General features: G+C 36.4%; 1 protein-coding gene and 1 long non-coding RNA gene across 6 annotated transcripts in view; one reads left to right on the forward strand and one right to left on the reverse strand.

Moving 5' to 3' along the window:
- Positions 1-19,870, forward strand: part of MAPK1 (mitogen-activated protein kinase 1) — a 50,128-nt gene extending 30,258 nt beyond the window's left edge. For 4 of the 5 annotated variants that reach the window (XM_037878510.2, XM_043529308.1, XM_043529309.1 and 1 more), the window contains 6 exons: positions 3,490-3,606; positions 5,736-5,850; positions 6,791-6,922; positions 11,707-11,816; positions 13,315-13,442; positions 15,673-19,870. In XM_037878510.2, coding sequence (XP_037734438.1) covers positions 3,490-3,606; positions 5,736-5,850; positions 6,791-6,922; positions 11,707-11,816; positions 13,315-13,431 — 591 coding nt within the window. In that variant the 3' untranslated portion in view covers positions 13,432-13,442; positions 15,673-19,870. Of the gene's footprint in view, positions 1-3,489; positions 3,607-5,735; positions 5,851-6,790; positions 6,923-11,706; positions 11,817-13,314; positions 13,443-13,710 lie in introns of all 5 variants that reach the window. The other variant, XM_043529306.1, reaches the window with a different exon arrangement.
- The window catches only part of LOC122463028, a 99,246-nt gene that overhangs the window by 57,967 nt on the left and 19,629 nt on the right, over positions 1-21,650 (reverse strand). The window contains exon 2 of the long non-coding RNA XR_006285976.1: positions 447-709. This is a non-coding gene — a long non-coding RNA (uncharacterized LOC122463028). The remainder of the gene's footprint in view (positions 1-446; positions 710-21,650) is intronic.

The following is a 21,650-nucleotide window of genomic DNA, read 5'->3' on the forward strand; positions in this document are numbered from 1 at the left end:
ATAGGATAATATAGAACCATAAGTAATGACTATATATTTAAGGCCAAAAAACTGTTGCCACCTTGAGGCAGATTTTTGACTCTCCCACTAACTTCCTAAGGAACTCTTTTTTTGGCACCTGAAACTCCTCATGAGTAGTCTGTGCCTAGAAAATAACTTCTCGGAAAGAGTTTAATTTAAAATGCCCTTTCCATCAAGAATTATGGGAGTATAGAAAAAATTAAGCCTCTATTTTGATGTTAAACTGTCGGTCTAATGTTACAAGCTCTGCTCCACCTAATTAAGCTTTCTTTTGAAAATGTCTCTAGCTGTCTTATAAAGGCAGTCTTCAAATATAAGCCCAATAACTAGGCTTGTAACTTTGTCACAACTAGTTTTAGGAAGAATCATTCTGCCATTCAGCTGTGTACTTGCTCATCCCAAACACTGGTTACTGGAATGCTTACCTTGAGTTCTTGCTTTTGTTAGCCGGTCCCTCCCAGTCCCATAATGCATGGGAGGCAAGTGATACTGGAATATTGGTCCTATGCCCGTGTCTTCTGACCCCCTGCTCTGGGGTTTCAGCAGCCTTTGGAGGCACCTTTTCCTTTAAGAAAGGAAACAGGCATTGGTAAAAATCTTCAGCCTCTTATAAGGTAGAGGTTGGCAGCAGTAGAAGAGTCCGTGTGTATGTGTATATCCTCAAGGGATAACAGGTGCCATTTTGACCCTAGAAAGAAAGTCACAGAAAAGAAAATCAAGAGGCATGAGCCAAGAGAAATACATGGAATGTGACTTTTGTGAGCACTAATCCTATTTATTCCCAGTGGTACTTCAGGCACTACAGGACTATTTAACTATGTTATGTGCTTTCCAAACACCGAAGACAGTCCAGCTCCAAAGAGCATGCTTCTGAACTAGAAGGGTGCTTTGATGTTTACAGTTACTATGTATATGGTTGAACAACAGGGCCGTGAAAGAAAACAACTATTTGGCAGCAGACTAGCAATGCATTACTAGATCCTAGCACAAGTGGCATGATCATGGGCATGACTGTTGGACAGTTTGACCCTTGGCCTATTTGTGTCTTTATATCTAAACATCTGTAAAATGATGGATTTAAATCATGGATAAAATGAAATAGAATAATTTTGCATTTTAAAAAATCAAACTTTTTTAGAGGAACAGTTCCCTCTAGGGTGGAGGGTATAAGGCACATAAGGTATCACCTTTGGAGATAGCAGTGTTTGGATATTTTTGAATGGCGAAAGGAGGGAGAGACATCTTTAGTGGCTTCTCTCGGGAACTGGGGTTCTAACAATGTGAAATGAAACTTTTAGAGCAGTTACCATTTCTTCAGGTTATGCTAGCAAAGTAACTTCATTGAGCCCTTAAATATGGTTTAACTCATGCCATTGAACTTAACTGTAGCTTTTTTCTCTTGGAGACAATCCTATTTATTTATTCTGTTTGCTCAAGCATCTTACCAAAGGCTCTCTAATAGATGAAAGTGAGACTTTCAATTGCTGCAACCATTCTTTTTTCCTATCAACTTTTTTACGTGAAAAACTCCTTTCTGTTTTTACTGCTGAGAACTTAGGGTCTGTGTTGTGGTACCACAATGCGTAATTTAATTTGTTTTTTGTAACTGACCATATGTGATTCTCCTGACATACTTTACTATTTACTTCCAAATGTCACCAGCCTATTACAAACATTTAATATAATCCTAAAAGGAGAATTTTGTAGGTGATTACATTTAGAATTACATTTTAAAAAAATCTAAATTATCAAGAATCTGCCTCCATCAGAAAATGGAAAAGCAGAATAAAGGATAGAAGAAATACTCTTAGGATTATTGTTGACACTTTGCATCTGGTGAGGGAGATGTTTCTCCTTGATGAGGCCTCCTGAGTTTCTACATGATACTACATAATCTATTTTTGACTACAAGATATGAAGTAAGGAATTGCCATTTCCTTTTCTTGAATTCACAATTAAGTATACAGCATGATTATCCCTTTATAACAATTCTAGGGAAAAATCCCACTTCATTGTCTATATTTATCTTTATTTCATTATCCTACACGTTCTGTATCTTGGTAGTTTATCTGGGAGGAAATATTCTACCCATAGCCATAGTGGTTTTCTGATGGAGAGACAGTTCCTCTGTGATAAACTTCTTGTGTAGACTGTTCCATTTTGTAAACTGTTCCTCATGAAGGAGAACTGAAAGCTTACTCATGTGGCTGAATCTCAAGTCACTCAATGAGCCAGCCACTTGCCCAGTGAGATAATAGACATTAGCAGTTGGCCAGTTTCCCAGAGAACTGTCTGTCTCTAAATTTTCCATTTTCTTCCATATTCTCTTACAAAAACAAAAAGTGGCCCTTTCACTTTTTTTTCTTCTCCTCCCCTGCCTTGGAAAAGGGAAAAAGTCTGTAGCAAGCACCATCCTTTTCAAAATGTGCCTGGAATGACCTCCCCCATTCCTAAGGCTTGCCAGTCCCTCCATCAACTAGAGCTCAACTTTCTACAGTGTCTTCACCAGAGGATAGACAAAAGCAATCTCCCACTTTCTGCTGAATTTGCCAGTCTGGATAAGAATTGCTTCTCATTGTTGTGATCTAGGTGTGTCCAATACTTAATATGTCTTGAAAGAGGTACCAGGGCTCAAGCAATCTTTTTTTTCATCACTGATGTGGCAAGCCCAAAGGTGCCAGGGCTGTGAAATGCCAAGCCTAGAGGTACTGGAGCTTTGCCCTGGCACAAATTAAGCACTGGGTGTGTCTGCCCAAAGGGTTGATCATCTTTTTACAGCTTTTCTCTTCCTCAGCAGTCTACATTCTCCCCAGTCTACCGCTATCTCATGGCTCAGTAGTATCCCTCTGTTGCATTGACTGCATTGTGGTGGTAATAGTTTCTTAAAAGAGAAGTACTGAACTGTGCAGGAGAAGTAGTAGCAGTGTGCAGTAGATAGATCATAGAAAACCATTAATGAGCAGGAAGTGGTTCTGCTGATATCCAACTATTCTCTCTCTTCCAACCCAGCTACAAGATAAGAATAGGCCTGCACCTAAAATTCAGGAATTAGTCAATTTCTGTTTTATTTATGGCTTTTCCACAGACTGGTTGTGTGACTTGAGCAAGTAATATTGAACATCTGTGCCTTGATTTCCTCATCTTCAAAATGGGGATACTTGCCTATCTCATACAAAAGTTATAAAGCTTAAGTCAGTTTTTATAAAGCACTTTGAAATCTTTTAATGACCGGGCAGCATGTGAATGCAAAATATTCATAATTTCTTTGTTTAGATTAGTTAAATTATGTTTTTAATCTATATATTTTTCTAGATATGGAGAAAACAAATTTACATGTTAAAATTACCCTATCATTGCATGGCTTACAGCTTTACAATGGCTTGAAGGAAGATAGTTTGGGTAGTAACCAAGGTGAATTATAACCTAAAATTTGTATTTCTAATACTGTTTTTTTAAATTTAAAACCAGATTTGCGACTTTGGACTGGCTCGTGTCGCAGATCCAGATCATGATCACACAGGGTTCCTGACAGAATATGTAGCCACGCGTTGGTACAGAGCACCTGAAATTATGTTGAATTCTAAGGTAAGGACTGTAGATGGACCAACAAGAAAAGTATGCTACAAGATAGCCTAGATTTGTATTACAGTAGAGTTCCCTTTAAATCATATCGTTCATGTCATTGCTGGCTACTGAGCAACTTAAATAGTGGTTAAGATTTCTTCACCAAGAAGACTGCCAGAACCAATAGAAGATTTTAAATGTAAGGGGTTTGACTTGGTTGTTTGTGCAGGCTAGTAAACGCCTGCATGAATGTATACAGTACTGCTTTATATATGAAGTGCTTATATTCTATGTAGTTTAGTACACATTTTTTCTAGTTTTCCAAGAGAGGAGGTGGGAGTTTGTTAGAATTTTGGTATATCAGCAGCAAGGCCGTAGGACTTCAGTTCCTTTTTGTTTTAAGTTTGAAAACCAAATATTTCAAATGATCACTTGCTCCTTTTACCCTTTTTACTGCTACTCGAGGTTTCCCAGAATTGTATTAGCATGTGTCAGAGAGAACTTCAATTTAATAACAAGAGGATTACCAGATTCCAATTTAAATATGCGTATAGCACTTTTTCTTGGACATATTACATTCCTCATGGAATTTAATTGCTTAGCACATTAGTTACTTTACTCTGTAGACAGAACCATGTTAAGTGTAACCAGGCTTCGATATGTTTATCTGACACGGTTACAGCTAACATGATTCAATATGTCTGTGCAGGAGGACTTTTCCTGGCACCACTATGTATCAACCATGGTGTACTGCCCACACCTCCTATGCTGCACAGCCATGTTTGTAACAGTGCAATCTGGGTGAGTCTGGGCTACCTCTTGTCCCATCTGCTTGTGCCAGAGGCAGAGGGTTATAGGTGGTCTTTCACATTTTTGTGGTGTCTTCATAAGCAGACACCTGAGAGTTAGCTCTAACTAACCTGGTTAAGTCCTATATACACAGCAGAAGAAACATTCCAGGCTTTCTAGAGCCTGGAAATCTGTCAAGATCACTAGCAAAGTAAACACATGGTACACTTCCCTCGTGGCTCACAGCAGAAGTGAAGTAGCGATGTGTGAGTGGAACCTGTTCAGTGCCCTTCCCCCATGAGCTGAGGAGACCATGTCCCATATTACCTCTCCTGCACCAGTCCTAGCAGCCATCAAGGGCTGGTATTTCAAAACCCAAAATTCTCCAAGTGGCTCATAGAAGCAGGTAGTTCAACTGTAGCACAGCTTCAGAACAGCTGGACCCTTGCCGCTCACCGTCCTGATATCAGCACCTCACAGGACACTTCAAGGCACAATAGCTGTCTGATTATCTGTTGCCATATCCTCCCAATTTCCTCTTGCCTCTCACGCCTCACCCTCCTAAAAGCCTGCTAATTAATTTTTAAATGGTGTAAGATATCTCACGTGATTTCTTTACAAAATTCTGTATACCCAAAACATTTATACATGTTTGTGTGTATATATGTAAATATACTATGGTGCTTATCCAGATATACGCTCTAAAGTAACCAGGTAAACTTATTTTTGTAACTTTTGTCCTTCCTTATTCTTTTTACCAACTCACATCCCAAAGGCTTGTTACTCTGAGTATTTTGTGGCCTAATACGTTGATTGTAGAAGCTTGGGGAAAGGACCATGTGTGTGTATATTTGAAGTATGCAACATGCTTCTGGGCACTATGGTTCTTACATTTCGATACGTAGTTGTGTAAGTTACTTACCATTTTGGTAAAATCAAACTTGGTACGATCTACTGTTACAAGGTGTTCTATGACAGCTAAACATTATTAAAATCTATTATGTAGACAGGCCCTGAAATCAGAGAATTCACAAAAATACACTCACAGTTCTCAAACTGAATTGGCAACAGCTACAACTAAATTTAAAGAGAGAATCTCTTTGGATTAAGAAATATTGTGCATTTCTTCTCCAAGTAAAGCATTACTTTCACTCATATTTTTGACACACATCGCTTGATTATTCCTCGCTGCACAAGAATAATTATATAACAGTATGATGTCTTAAGCATGACTCATCTAAATCACTAAATTACACTGGTGCCCTATCTTTCAAAACCACAGTACTTTAGCACATATAACCTGTTACTGTGTTAATTATACAATGAAATATCAAAAGGGCTTCTTTTCTCCTCCCCCTCAGGGTTATACCAAGTCTATTGATATCTGGTCTGTAGGATGTATTCTGGCAGAGATGCTCTCCAACAGACCCATCTTTCCAGGAAAACATTACCTTGATCAGCTGAACCATATCCTTGGTAAGCTTTTTATAAAAAGTAGTTTGTTTCCACAAGTTGTCTCTTACCTCATTGGTGGATCCCTACCAACAATACCAGGCTTGGCCATCCATTTATCCACCTTTCCAACAGCTGTCTCCATGCTTTCTTCCATTGTATTATATGTATGGAATACTCTTCCTGAAGTGTTCTGCAAGACCACTACTCTCTCCATCTACATACTTCTGTTGTGATGCCTACTAGAAATGATCAACCTAGTTTGAAGGGCAGTTGAGGATAGCTAGATCTTACTTATATCGGAAAATACTTTTAACAGGTTTACAACCATAAAATTCTGCATGTTATAAGCCTATGTAAATGTGGGATATTTTTATTGTTATCCTTGTTCCCTCTCTCCCTTCCCTCCCATTATTTGTTATAATCACGTTGTGTATCTAGAGTAATGGGCCTCTAGCCTGATTGAATCCTCTTGATGCTATCACATATATAAATTAGTAATAATAATTATAAAGAAGGGTTCATACAGTATCGCTCTACTAGTAAACAGTCCAAGCCACTTGTTTAAGTCAAATAACTTTTCTGGAGAATGAAGAGATGATGATATTAAATTGAATATTACAAAATAAAAATTGAGGTTCATTTTTAGTTGTTGAGAATCAAATGTAGCTCGTTTCATATTTGATAGTACCTATTTTTCTATAAGCTGATCAAAAATCAGTTCTCCATCACAGACTGATACAAGTCTAATATAAAAATATGTCTGTGGGTGATGATGAAACCTGGTCAGAATTGTTTGTGAAAGCTATTTATATCAAATTACTTCATCTATCACTTTTTTTTTAAATAAATCTGAGCAGTAATATTAGAGTAAAAGCAGAAATCTTTTAGTCTTATCAAAAGCTTGTAATGTGGCTGTTTCAATGTACTTTCCATATGAATGAAATTCTTTTGTATTTTTTAGGTATACTTGGATCTCCTTCTCAAGAAGACTTGAATTGTATAATCAATTTAAAGGCCAGAAACTACTTGCTTTCTCTGCCACACAAAAATAAGGTACCATGGAACAGGCTGTTTCCAAATGCAGACCCCAAAGGTATTTTATATTTTTGCTCCGTTACACTTGTCTTGATTTTTAAAGATGGAAAGCAGCACAAAAAGCAACCAACGGTGGGATTTTCAGAACTGCTTAGGGATTTGTACACCAGTTCTTAGTAAAGTTAATGAGAATTTGGCATCCAAATCTCTTAAACTGCTTTGAAAAAAATCTCATTTTAATGTTCTAGATAAGCATGACAAGTTTTTTTATCAACTTTTACCTCCTTTTTAATCTTAAATTAGCAGCATCTATCCTGGCCCCTTTATTTACATCAGTCTGGGAAAAGGAAAAAGGAAATGGGGTCATAGTGAAGATACCAAAGAAAGGAACTCTGTGATTGTAATAACTGGCGTGGTATCACACTTGTATCTGTGCCAAGCAAAGTATTGTGTAAGATCATAGTCCAGCGTATATCAGAGGCAGTTGATAGCTTTCTCAGAAAAGAGCAAGCTGGTTTTCAGAAAGGGCGTGGATGCACAGACCAAATCTTCACTCTATGAAACATAATAGAACAGTGCTTAGAATGGCAACGGCAACTCTACATAAATTTCATAGACTTTGAAAAGGCTTTTGATAGCATTTACAGGACCAGCCTATGGTGCATTCTGCGGGCATATGGAATTGCTTTCCATATAATCAACATCATCAAAAGCTTCTATTTCAACTTTACATGCAGTGTTGATCACAGTGAGATCAGTTTTGAAGTCAAAACAGGAGTACGTCACAGGTGTGTCATGTCTGCAATCCTCTTCAATATTGCCATCGACTGGGGAATGCAGTGTACAACAGAAGACATGCCAAGAGGCATTAAATGGACATGCTTCTCATCCCTTGAAGACCTGGATTTTGCAGATGATGTCACTCTATCACCTACCCAACACCATATACAAGAAAAAACAACTCAGCTCAACGCATTCAGCCAGCAAATTGGACTGAAAATCAACTGCAATAAGACCAGTATCATGACCTTTAATATTGCCTCACCATCACCACGGATAGAGGATTATGTTCTCACCAATGTAGAAACATTCACATACTTGGGCAGCACCATCAGCCAGGACGGTGGAACAAGCCAGGACATCCAGAACAAAATCAATAAAGCCAGGAACACCTTCAGGAAGTTAAATACAGTTTGGAAAGCATCAAAATACAACACCAAAACCAAACTCAAGGTTTATCAGAGCTGCGTACTTGCAATACTACTTTATAGTGCAGAATGCTGGGGAATGAGAAAGTATGACATGTCAAAACTGTCTTCATTCCATACAACCTGCCTCAGAAAAATCCTCTGTATCTTTTGGCCCAGAACAACCTCAAACCAAGATCAAGAGGATCTGAGCACCATCATTGCCAGGAGGCGTTGGAGATGGATCGGTCATGTGCTTCAGATGGAAACGATTCCATCACCAGAGTAGCAATAAGATAGACACCTGAAGGCAAGCGAAATCAAGTCCACCCGAAAACAACATGGCGAAGAGCTGTGGAAGCCGAGCTGGAAAACCTGGGGCACAGCTGGGGAATCATTGAAAGATTTGCCAGAAACAGGCAGGAGTGGAGGAGCTTCAACGTTGCCCTAAACGCCAGAGGCGTAATAGTAACATGATGATGATGATGATGACCTCTTTTTTAAACTCATTGGCTGTAGCAGTCCATATTTCCCAAAATTGGTTTCAATGAATTTGACTTCAGTATATAAAATTGAAATCCCAATTTTCCATCACCAAGGAGTTAATATGCTAAAAACTGTTAGTTGTCTAAGTGTTGGAATTGAATTTGAACCCAGAGACCCCAGTTCAAGAACTCACTGGAGGTCACAAATGAAAGGGATTTTGGTAATCTCATCTGTGTTCCTGTTGGATGTTTGTGTACATCACAAAATCATTGTACAGTTTGATAAGATTGGCAGATTTTGTCTGACCCAGAACTGCTTAGCTACCAAAGTGATAGGCATCTTAAAAATACCTTAAATATTGTTGTGTTTTGTGTTTCAAGATAGAGATACATTGTCAGAATGAAGTTTTCTTTTTCGAGTACTTACTCATGTCCATTCCATATTAGGTGTGTCTGCTTGCCACATGCACAGGTGCTGGAAGTTTTTCCCTCAGCATCCCTGAGTGTTTCTTCATTTGAAAAAACTGCATTGCTTCATTTTGACCTTTAGGATCCATCTTAAGAGTATCTGGAAAAAGGAATAGCTGCCTCGCTGCCAGTACACTCCTCTTCAGACTGGCCATCAGAGCAGCAGATTATGCAGTTTCCACTCCCAAATCTCAGTGAAAGAAAATGTAACAATGGGTGCTAAACTTGCACACGGGGGAGTCCATCTAGGAAGATACTCTGTTCAAGAGTTGTGAAGCAATCACAAGAACAATAGAATTAGAAACAGGATGGAGCTAGTGGCAGCAAGGCTCTATCATGATTTCAGGCATACCTGACAACTTCAAGGTTATATAAGTAAACAGACAAGGAGAACAAGCCAGTTTCTAATGCAGGAAGCAGAAGAAACACTGTGTCCTAAAAGGCAGATTAAACTACAGAGCATATTAGTAGAGCAGATCAAAGGGGGCTGGGACTTGAATGAGACCTTACAAAGGATAATATCCATTCGAGAGGACCCCAAGATATACTCATTTTGCATCATCCTAAAACAGCAAGCAAATAAATATTTACTTTAAATGAGGGAACACAAGCTCTGGCAGATCTGGGCTTAGCAACTGCTATCCAAGTCTCCACCAGTTTAAGAAGACTTAAAATGAAGAGAAGTTACACTTATCTGACAATGACCAGGTAGGGTAGGTTCTGCTCCAAAAAAAAGTGTTTAATGGTAAATAACTTGATGGTCGTATTTACCACTGCTGAGAGCAGTTTGTCATCCAGACCCATTCTTCATAAGTTTAGCAGTCCAGCTACTTTAAAGGTAATGTTGAAAAGTCAAGGATTTTTGTTTAGACAGATAACTGACATGCTTCTAAAATTTGGAGGGCAAGGTAGGAAATAATCAATTGCATCCTTGTGGATATGGCTTAGATTCAGCATAAGTTCACAGAGTGCAGAATGAATCACCAAACCCTCCAGACCACAGATTCAAATTTCTATGGGACAGTGTCAGCAGACAGGAAACTGAGTTACCGTGGGTTACGATTAACAGCTCTGAATACAATAATCAGATGGTACAGGAAACGGCATTTTCCAGGCATCTGTGTAGGGCTAGTTTCCCAAAATGGAACACAGCGCAATAGCTAGTTGAGATTGTATCCATTTTAGAATTTAAGTCTGGGTTTACAAGTATGCGCCAATCCCCTATTTTAACTGTGAAGATGGAATCTAGCTCCCCTAACTTTTGCCAGAATGATGTCTGAGTTAAATATTCTCAGTAGTGAATCGGGTATATTTCACAAGGACAATTATGCACACAGGAACTCTAGAAATGTTCTAGCCCAATATCCTAGTACAGCTCAGGAGGTTATGTTGGTCCAGTTAATCACATCCCCCAAAATTTTGGTAACCTGGATGTAGTATGGGCAATTGAACTTCAGTCTATCCAATTCACTCGGTGTAAAGGAAAGAAAGTAGCTAATGACAAAGTGACCAGGTGAACTACAAAATATATGTACATGAGAGACATTCAATCAACAAGGAACTATTCTTCACTAGAGCTCAAAGCATGCTTCATAAGATTGCTGACATGCACTAATTATGGAAATAAGCAAAACTGCTACATGTTTCAATCCATATGTTTACCAAATATTAAGCTTGATTTATCTGACTCATTTGGTAAAAGTCCTAAAATTAGTTTTGTAGAAAGACTACTTGATTCTTTCTCTCCCTATTGTTGAATCCTGCTAGTTACATCCCACATGTACATAATTGCCAGAGCAATTATGAGAAAAATTTGGTCATTACATGTACATTTTTTGTTGAACCAATGTTGGTCAATTCCTGGTTCACCCTCAAATCAGGAATCAGAACCATAGTTTTGAGAAGAGAACTGGTTAAGTGGAAAGCATGCTGGGCCTGTGTTACCAAAGGACTAGTATTTAGGTTATTAACCAGTTTTTATAGTGTCACCAGCTATTTAAGTTAATCTGAAATACAGTTGGTAGGAATTTCTAATGTTGCCTGCCATATAATTCAGTTCTAATTGCCTTAACATTCCTTCAGGGATAGGACCCACTTGCATACAGAATTCAGACATACTGTTTTACAGAAGAAATTTATAGTTAAAACCCAGGGGTTTTTATCCCTCTGTTTTGCATGTCCTCACAGTGGTGGTTCCGCGTTCATTGGCTTTGCACTCCCTCTGAGTGGTACAGAATGTGCTAGGTTTGTAAAGTCCATAAAACCATTGATCTGTGCTTCTAAGACATTGGTGGCCGGAGAGGGGAAGACTTCAAGAATTCAGTGCTGAATAAAGTTGACTTCCTGAATCCCTAGAGACACATTCTTTATTCTAGTACTGGCTTGTGATGATATGAATATTGCAAACCTAATGCATTCTGAGACTTCTCAATGTGAACAGGAAGTCAGTGATCAGAGAATAGGAACTTGAGGATATGGAAAGGGTAATAAAATAAAAATATTGGCATTCCTGTTAACTACATTTGACTATTCTTCCGCTCCTGTTAAGGGTAAGCTGAAACATCTTCACACTACAATTAGCATTTAAAACAAAGGGCAATATTTGTCTTACAATCACTTGTGTTTGGGATCTATTATTTTTAATATGATAGAATTTGCAGCATATGTTGACTTTTTGTTTAAAAAATTATTTCTCCTATTAGCACTTGATTTGTTGGATAAAATGTTGACCTTTAATCCTCACAAGAGAATTGAAGTGGAGCAAGCTTTGGCCCATCCATACCTGGAGCAGTATTATGATCCAAGTGATGAGGTAAAGGATTTTTTAGCATAAATACTGTAGATGATTGTACAAGAAATCAGAGAAGCCCTTTTAAGGATACAGTTTGTATAGTTGGATCTTGAAAAATTGCCAATAGTTAAATTATATAAATCAGTTCTATATTAAAAATTGTTATAATTGTGTGTGTACACTGTGTATATAAAAAAATCACAATGCTTATACCAGGAAATATTTGAATTGCAGTTTCCTTTGGGACTTTAGAACAAGCATATTTTGTTGTGGATAAATGGCGAGTAATGGAGAGTAAAATTTTACAGCGTGGGTACTTTAAATTGGGTATTTTTCTTTAGGGATCTTAGTATGGATTTAGTAGATTAATTCTGGAAACCTAAATTTGAAAGCTTGTCAGAAATCTTTAAATACTACGTGAGTCTGGTCACACTTAGGCATGACTTTATTAGACAATGAAAAACACTGTCTGATAAATCAGACCCTAAACTTAAAATTATATTGGGCTTGTGTTAAAGTATAGTTACAGAAACAGAGCCTTAAATGACACTTAACTAAATCCCTTGCTATTTCATTGTTTAGGTGAGTACTTGCAAATTGAGTTTAAAGTTTACCCTTCAAGATAGTGTCTGTATTTCTTTCTATCAAAACAAAACAAAATTAAAAGCAATAAAAGGACTGTTAGATTTTTGTTATTTTCACTCATTTTACTCTGAATTGGATGGTGTCTTGGTAGTGAGCACATTCATAGTGTGTGTAGTATATTTGCAGATTTAATCTTGCTATAATGAAAGCAAATTTGCTTGTATTTAGAGAAATGTAGTATTACTAACTTTTCATTATGGAAGATCTACTTAACTTCAATCCTAATTTAGAACTTATATTTAATGCTTGGAAAAAGTTAGATTAACTTTTTTGCAATCTAATTTTTCTGTGACTTTCCCACTTTCATTTATTTTAGCTTTTTTTCAGTTGTGTTGTCACATTCTCTAGATGTATTATGAAAAACATATTGGGTAGACAGTAGGAAAAAAGACCTAAGACCCCTACTATGAACTATTATCCCATAATGAACTACCATGCATCCAAGGGGTGGGAAACAAGGTAGCTGAGATTTGCCTTCGACTTTCCAGAAAAAACTCTACCTTGTCCTAAGACCTTGCCAGTGAAATTTCAGAAAGATTAGCTTAGTTTTGGTGACGTAGGGGAGAGTGGAAGTCAAAATTAGGTTTATAATGGAAGGTTAAGTGTCTCTCTGTAATTTGTCTTCAGGTAGCTACTCAGCTACAAGCTTTCACTTACTCAAATATTTCAATATGGTTTAAGTTTTGAATAGCTGTTCACTAAGAAATTATTTAAAACTTGGTAGAATCTGATATAAAAAATTAATTGAGTCGGTCTGTTGTGCTACCCACTTCAGACTAATTTCTGTCTTAACATTTTATTGACAATTTCTTGTTTTTTTTTAAAAAAATATTAATGTCTGTCTTTTTTTTTCCTCTTTTTTTTTTTTTTAAAGCCTGTAGCTGAAGCACCCTTCAAGTTTGACATGGAATTGGATGACTTGCCGAAGGAAAAACTGAAAGAACTAATTTTTGAGGAAACTGCTAGATTCCAGCCAGGATATCGATCTTAAATTGTGCATAGGTACATAAAGCCATAAACATAATGAACCATGTAAAAGAGATAAAGAGGAATGATAGAACTCCATGTAGTTATCATTAATGCAAAACTCGTAGCTTGTCATTTCATTACTATTGTAAAGCAACCCTTTAGCATCTAGTCATTGCTTTTAGAATACTGATTTGACCTCAGCCATACTGTTTTAAAGAAATGGGTTTAATTTTCTCTGCAATGTTAAAATGCCTACTGGGAATCCAAGCAATTTCTGACATGCTTTTTATTTAATTTGTAGATTATATTAGAGTGACAGTAAAACTGAAATGGAGCTTGCTTGAACAAAAGCTATGGCAACACTGATATTCAAATGTTATTGAAAAGATCTCTTAAAACATAATATCAGTGTAAACTTAAAATATTTCAAAAATTTGTTCTAGATTGTTTCTATTTTAAAATAAACATTTAATGTTTCTATTGTAATATAATGTAAAGAGGAGACATTATTGACCTAAACACAACAAGACCGTTTTGATAGTCATCCCAGTTTGTTTGAAAATACCTCCAAAATATTTGAGTACGTTATTCAAAGACATCTAAAAGATTTTGTATTTTCATTTCGATTAAATGAAGACTGTATAAATCATTAAGATTAGTCCAAAGTACTTTTGTGCTGATTGCTCTTCACTCTCTCCATTGATCGTTTTTAATAGCACATTAAACCCTCCCAAAACCACCCAAACTGAAATTTGCAGGAACAATTCACCTCATGTGTAACTTGTTTATAAAGTCTTGCCCACTCTCCTTTATCTACATCTTTCCTTGCTTGGACTTATTTTGTAATGGTCCTCTTTTTTTTAATAGTTTTACATTAATATACTTTAAACCTTTCTTTAGATACCCTGAAATTGGCAAGTCTCAATTTCCTGCAAAATTATTCAGATTTACTCAGAGAATCCTTGACTAAAATTTTTCTCTGATACTGATAATTTAAAGTACTTTTAAATAGGCCATTGAATGAAGATTTGGATTGTATCATGGAAGTGGAAATGAAACATAAACTTTTACCTCTGGATCAAACATGTGAATACAGCTCAAATTGTCTGTTCTGTGCTCCTGTGAGTGTATTGATTGATTAAAATTGAGTGTGTTGATCTGAGTCCAGTTCAACAGCTGTCCACCACAACTGGCATCCTTGTTGGTAGCCTCAAAAAAGAGTCCAAGGATTTACTGAGCCTGAGCACTATCCTTATCCATAGAGGGAGTCCCTGCTTGTCTGGGGCAGTGGCAATGAGAGAGGCATCTTTCCCTTACAGTTGTGTCTGTGCATCTGTTGCCAAGTGGTAAGGATGATTCAGAAAGACAAATCCAGTCCCATTATTGTAATGTATGTGATCTTGATGAGTCTAAATTTCTCTCTCAAGCCTACACTACTCCCTGAGATTCAAAATCTACTGTCTTGAGACTGGTCTCTGGCATTGACAGCCTATATAAAAGTAGCTGATATTCTTCAATTCACAAAAGAATGTACGTAGTTTGTTACTTGAAAAAATCTTCTTCCTGTGTAGTAGTCATTATCAACTTTTTTCTCTACTATACATGCTAGACTTCCTTGAGGAAGGTTTACCAAGGTGACTGTCCTGCAAATGTTAGGACATTCCACCAAGGCAATGGCTTGTTGAAAGAACTCGGCAGAACTATAGTTTCCCCATATTTGCCTTTTAACCAAGTACTGCAAGCTTGGATAGCTTTGCCTCCAGTTAGGTGATACATTTTAAGAACGTTGGTTCCTGTTGAACTCCCTCCCTATTCTGTTTTTAGTACTGGTAGTAAGATTCCATCAGTTTGGATCGGTGGATCTGAGGGTACGGAAGTATGATTCTCTTAATCTTTCATTATTTGTAAATATTTTTGCATCTCAGGTACAGCAATCTAGAACATCCTCCTGGTAGTTTATTATATTTCCTGTGGGTAATAAATCAATTCATATTAGGAGTTCTGAAAATTTTCTCTCTTAGACAGTTTGTCTGAACCCCTGGAAAGCTTCTATAGAACAAGGGCAAAAGAGGGTGGGATCTGAAAATCTTACGAATATATTGGTACTGCTGCCTTTGACTTTTGTGATTAGCTGCAACTTGTCAGTCCGAATTCATGTGTGTGAGATACAGAAACACTGGTAATTTTTCTTATCTTTAAATTACAATTTCTTGTTCAGATCTCCTTCATTAAAACATGTTTTGTTTTGTTTTGTTTTTTGTAGGACAAGGACTTAAAGGACTGGGCATGCTCAAACGTTGCTGTTCCTCTTCCCAGTTCTTGTATCCTTGGTCATGTCTTATGGCCTATCTCAGCTTATCCACTAACTCCTTTGAGCCATTCAGGAGGGCAGTTACTGGTAGTTTTGGCTTTTTATGCTTTCAATTAATTCTTTAAGTCTGAAGAATTGTTATTGACAGTCCTATCCATAATGCCCATTGTTGACCTGTTGCAGTACTGTACTATAAGTGCACCCACTGCTGACCATACTTTAACTGCTTGCTTTCTGGTTTGAAAGATGCAGTAGTTCCTTTCACTCCTGTATCATTAACCAAGCAGATAACTCATTAACCCATACAAGTTTGCACCATGAACTGTGTTTTTCTGATTTACTGAAGTCACTGGCATTTTTTAGGGAAAGCTACTATTCAGGGCACTTTAAGTCAGTGACATCCCAATTTTTTTGCACTTCACCTTTATACAGTAACCGTTTACTCACAATGGGAACTCATTCATATATACGCAATTACAGATTACAGCATAGGCCACATTTGCATTAATCTTGCTTATGCACTTATTTAGGTTTCTTATTCTGTACATAAATTCTGCACAGCATATTAGTGAATATCTAGGAATACAACTTAGTTAACAGAATTCATCTACCCATCTAGAACATTTTTTCCTATGTAGTGAAAAAAATCCTACATTTCCCCTGCCTTTTCTAAAAAGATCGTGGATACTTGTACCATTCTGGAGGTATAGTACTTCCAAAGTTCATGCTCTATGTAGTGTTTACGAGATTTATGCAAAAAGAATGAAAGTGGCAGCTCACTAATATATTTATTCACTGTGTGTTGAAAGATTAATAAAGAACACAATGGCATATTTACCTAATTATGAATGTTTTCCTTAGTAGAAGGCATCCATATGCATTAGTAAGCAGAGAAACCAAAATGTGCTGTTACTAAACTGTCTACTTACTATATATACCAATGTACTATACACTTCAAATGAGGGTGATTAGTTTATATAACATTTGAATTTAATGAATAACATTCAGGGTTCTTGCTGAGAGAAACACTGCATCTTTAAATGAGAAAGTTTGAATTTACTTTTGCTACTACTGCACTTCACCATCTCAAGTTAATTTCTTGCAACCTACGTTATGATGATTTGTAATCAAGCCTCTGTGAGCTCGTGACGTGAAGTACTGTTCTCTTGTCAAGTACTATCAAACTTTTCTGATGATGCTGAGTTAGGACAGCCAAACAAAGCTAGCACTAAATCATGTTTAAAACTGTATACCTTTTAATGATATTTTCAAGTATTTGTTACTGAAATTGTATAATGTGGAGTTTCCTAGATGTTCTGTTCCAGTGCAGTGCCTCCTTTTCTTTCCCCACTGCTCTCTGTGGTGAGAAACTTGCCTTGTTTAAAATAATTACTGTGCCCTCGCATGACTGTTAAAGCTTTCTGTGCAAAGATGATTGTCTAAGTGCCACATGCCTATGATTGAAAAAAATCTATTGTTACCTCTGAATTGTGTTCAACTGAAATGCTATTCAACAAATAACTTAGGAAAACTAGTTCTATTTTTAGCTTTCCATTTCTCTGCTGTCTTTTCTCACTTTATTTTGGCAGCAGTGAAGAACGGATTGTATAAAGACTGCCTGCTAATATGAATAAAATGCACTTGTAATTCATGGAAATAAATTTAAATCTTACATCTTCACATTAATATTAAGAATTAGTTTTTGGTTTCCTTTTGGATAATGTGTTTGAATGGAAATCAGGTTCCGTTTGTTACTGTAGTATATAAGGATGCTTGCTGGTATATTATCCCAGGCTTCCTCATAGCACTTCTCTGTCTGCTTTTCAAGATAATTTAGAAAGCCTTTAACTTAGATTCTCAGTTTTTAAGGGTGCTTACCAGATATAAAATTCTGAATTTTTATTTGTTGTAGGTGGTGGTAGTCTGCCAAAACTAATTTTTAATAAACAAGGATTCATCTTCAAAGGGCATTTTCTGTTAGAAAAATCCGGTGGTCCATGAATACAATATATATTAGGAGCAGTATCAGAACACTGCGAAGTTGATCGTTGAATTGCTGGTATAGAGCCTATGCTAACAACTTTTCTACAATACTGCACTTGACTGTTGATACTAGTGTAAAAATCTCTTTTGACGTGTCTGCGCGTTATATCTTTACCAAAATACTTTCGTCACTCAGTTTCTAAAAGCTAAACTATATCTAGATTCTTGGACACTTGCATGATCATGGTCACTACAGGAGTTGATTTGGAAAAATATGGAAAGAAGACTGTTATTGAAACATTTAGTTTGTAACACCTCAACTTTAACTTATTAAGGAAGAGCTTTGGCAGCTTATTTCATGCACCCCTTTCTCATTTATCTTTTGACTATTTTCTTTTTAATATTAGATTTTTTTGTATTACGAATTTACCATCAAGTTGCATCCCTAAAAAAGAGAAGCCATGGGTTTGATTTACTAACATCTGGTGCTTTGGCTCTTTCTTCCTTAGCTATTACTGCTGAATCAGATTGGCATGAAACCACTAACTGCTTCATCAAAATGTCATTGGATGATGTTGAGTTGAACTCATTGTCTCAACTGCAGAAGCATGATTTTGTCAGGTTGGAGAATATTTTAAAAGAAGGTGCCTATAATAACACTGTTATGTGAATTATTTCATCATTTCATGCTTGATTTTTCTTGCCTATTCTGTGTATTTGTAGACTATATTTCTGGAAATTCCCATAGACTAGTAGAGAACCGAAAGGCATATTGTTATTGATGTGACACACATGATATGCCTATTAACAGTAAAGACATTTTTCATATAAGGAATGTAAACGCAACTATCAAAAACATTCCAACCTTTATAGATAAAGAAATGCAAATACATAAACATGTAATTCAAGGAAATTCTGTTTTGGTGGCTCTGGTGATAAACTTTTTGAGCTCTGCTTTCATGACTTTGGCATCAAAGTTCCTCATATCAATATTTTAGATAATATATAAAATTTGGAGTGTGCAATCCACAATACAGGGTGAACAGTGTAATGCACTATTTGCTTTCAGGAGTTGGGGATGATTACATGGCCAAATGAAACCATAGATGATTAAGCATGGTTATCCTTAATGAATGAATGAGGGGAAACCCTGTTATTGCTGCCACCGTAATGTGCTACAATATATTTATACTATGTCACAAACAATCTGCTGAATAACTATACCGTAGATATAAACTTTTATTAATATATTTGCTTATGTTAGTGTAGCTTATGTAGACCGCTGATTATCAATAAACTTATTGATTTGATTTTACAGCCAGTGATATGGTATAAATATATGTCCTCGCAGACACAGATACGCACATGATTTGGGTCCCTTGCATAGTACTTTTATATTTATACAACAGTGTCTTCGAGCAATCCCAAATTTTAGGGGAAATATTTTTGTAAATGCAGTGGCTTAAAAAAGGCACTGAACAATCCTTTTGCATAAGTTTTGAACACATTGGTCTTTCAAATGGTTTAGTTGGTGGTGATTGAAATACATCACACTAAAATAATGAAAAGTTTACATTTAGTAAAATGAAGCTTACAGTGATACTTGTAGCATGTGCTGCGATCAAAACTATGTGATGCATTGGAAGAAATTTAAAAGTTGGAATATCTTTGTAAATCCAGAACAAATTTGTAAAGGTTCCAGGAGATTTACTTACTTTATTGCCTTTTCTTGTGTTGTATCAGTGTAGAACACTCTTTAAAAAACAAACAAACAAAAAAAAATACTCAAACTGCTTTGTATTTGCTTTGTACTGTTGGTGCCTTCTTAGTCATGTACCCCAAAAGTCCTGCATAGCTAACTTAGTTACAATGATATGTTAAAAGACACAACAAAGGAAAATTTTATAAAAATCATTTTCTGTATGTTCTTATTCATTATATTGTAACAATTAAACATTTATATTGTGACAGATTTGTGATTTGGTTAATCTGTATAGAACAATTGTAAGTAGCAAAGGTTTATATTTTGTCTTGATTCTTTTGATGTTGTAAACGTGCATAATTTTTTTCAAAATCATTTAACTGAATGTTCTGTTTGTTTCTGGCATCTGACTCTTGTAAAAACAAATGCAAAGAAAATCATTAAATTGCGTCCCTGTATTACCAATGTAGCATAGTATTGTGCATATATAGAATGACTGGAATTTCACTTTTTAATACTAATTGCTACCTTTTTACAAACCACCAATACATGTTAACTTATTAGAATTTTATTATTAAAAAACTGACTTTATCAGTTTAACCCTTTAATTGATTACTGTAACCTACATTAATCAAATATTGTTTAAAAATATACAAGAAACTGATGTTTGGGTTTTTGGGGGCCCCCCAATACAGAAGTACTATCTACCTGGTTGAAATGAGAACTTGTGACCATCCAAAAGTTGATAGGGTAAATTCCCCAGCAGTAGGCAGACCTTCATTTAATGCTTACAGCAATAGGGTTAAAAAGGCAACGGGGCTTTCAAGTAAATGTTGAATACATGGTGGTGCAAATAAATTCCAATGTATGAGGATTCTTTAGTCCTTTAGATACTTGATATTAATACATGATTTACACTTATATAAGAAACTCTGTTGAGGAATTCGTTGTTACATTCAACACCTAGCATTTTGGGGTGACAGTTATTCAAACTAGCTTTAGTTACAAGAAAAACAGATCCAGGTTACTTTTGCTTTCCACTCTTTGGCTTCCATGTAGAATTAGAGCCAGGCTTGTAATTCTGCTTGTGATCATGGACATGTTGCAAAGGAGTTGTAATTACATTCCAATTCCATTTTCCTTCAGATCTCTTATCTTTAGCCTGTTTTGGTTAACCTAATGCCTACTGCTTTATTTTTTAATCTTTCTTTGTTAATCATACGGTTTAACTTTATTAACATTAATATTTTTTAATGTTTTACCTGTGTAAAAGGGAGTTGAGTTGGGTCATGGTTTGAAATACATTGGTGAGGGCAGTGTGAACTTAGGTGCTTTAAATCGACATAATTCGGTAGTGCAGACCTGGCCTGCTGTACTGGCACAGTGTATTTTGTGATTACCTAGCAAAGGAATCTGCATGGAAGCCGCTCCTGGATCCCAGCTTTCACTTCTTGTTTTTTAGTTTGTTCAGATAACTTAGAAAACATGAGTATAAATATGCAGTTGTGCCTGACTGTCAGCAGAGAGCCTGAAACAAGACAATCTCCATAAGTAGTAGTTAGCTGAATTACCGTGCATGCTTCTTGTGCTGTTCCATGGAGCCAGACAGCAGGGGATCAGGGAGCGAGAGGTAAAGTCCCATTTGCAGTCAGGCAATGGGAAGAATTAGAAGGGTAGGCTGGTGAAATAGGCAGTATATTAATTAAATCAAATCTTAATTTTTTGCTCTTTTCTGTATTAGCAAGATAATTAGATGAAAGACCCAAAGAATTATTTAAGATTCAGAGGTGCTCTATCTTTTCTGTAAATCTGATGTCCATAATCAGCACTTCAGATGGTTGAAATACCTAGAAGGGATTTCCTTCAGGACTGTTCAGCTTGCACAAGTTTTACTCATCAGGCATGCAGTAAGGGAGAGAACAAGCTCCGTTATCCTCTGAGGAAGCTTTATTGATTACCTTTTGATATCAGTAGGATCGGTGTCTTCAGTACAGTAGGATTCTGATCTGAAATCAAAGTATTTGAATTTGGTTATTTCCATTAAGTCTCAAATCTTCTCTACAGTTGTCCTCTTCATTAAAAGGAGTATTTTGAAGTCTTTAGCCAATTTGACGGAGCATTCGTTATCCTGATCCATACATACAGAATCGGTCTTCATTATATGAAAAGGATTATAAACAAATCCTGATACACCCTAATGCACACAAACCCTTCAATGGGAAAGTTTGGTGCAAAGAGCCTCCCT

This window comes from Chelonia mydas, chromosome 15, assembly GCF_015237465.2.
Source record: "Chelonia mydas isolate rCheMyd1 chromosome 15, rCheMyd1.pri.v2, whole genome shotgun sequence".
Taxonomy (NCBI): Eukaryota; Metazoa; Chordata; order Testudines; family Cheloniidae; genus Chelonia; species Chelonia mydas.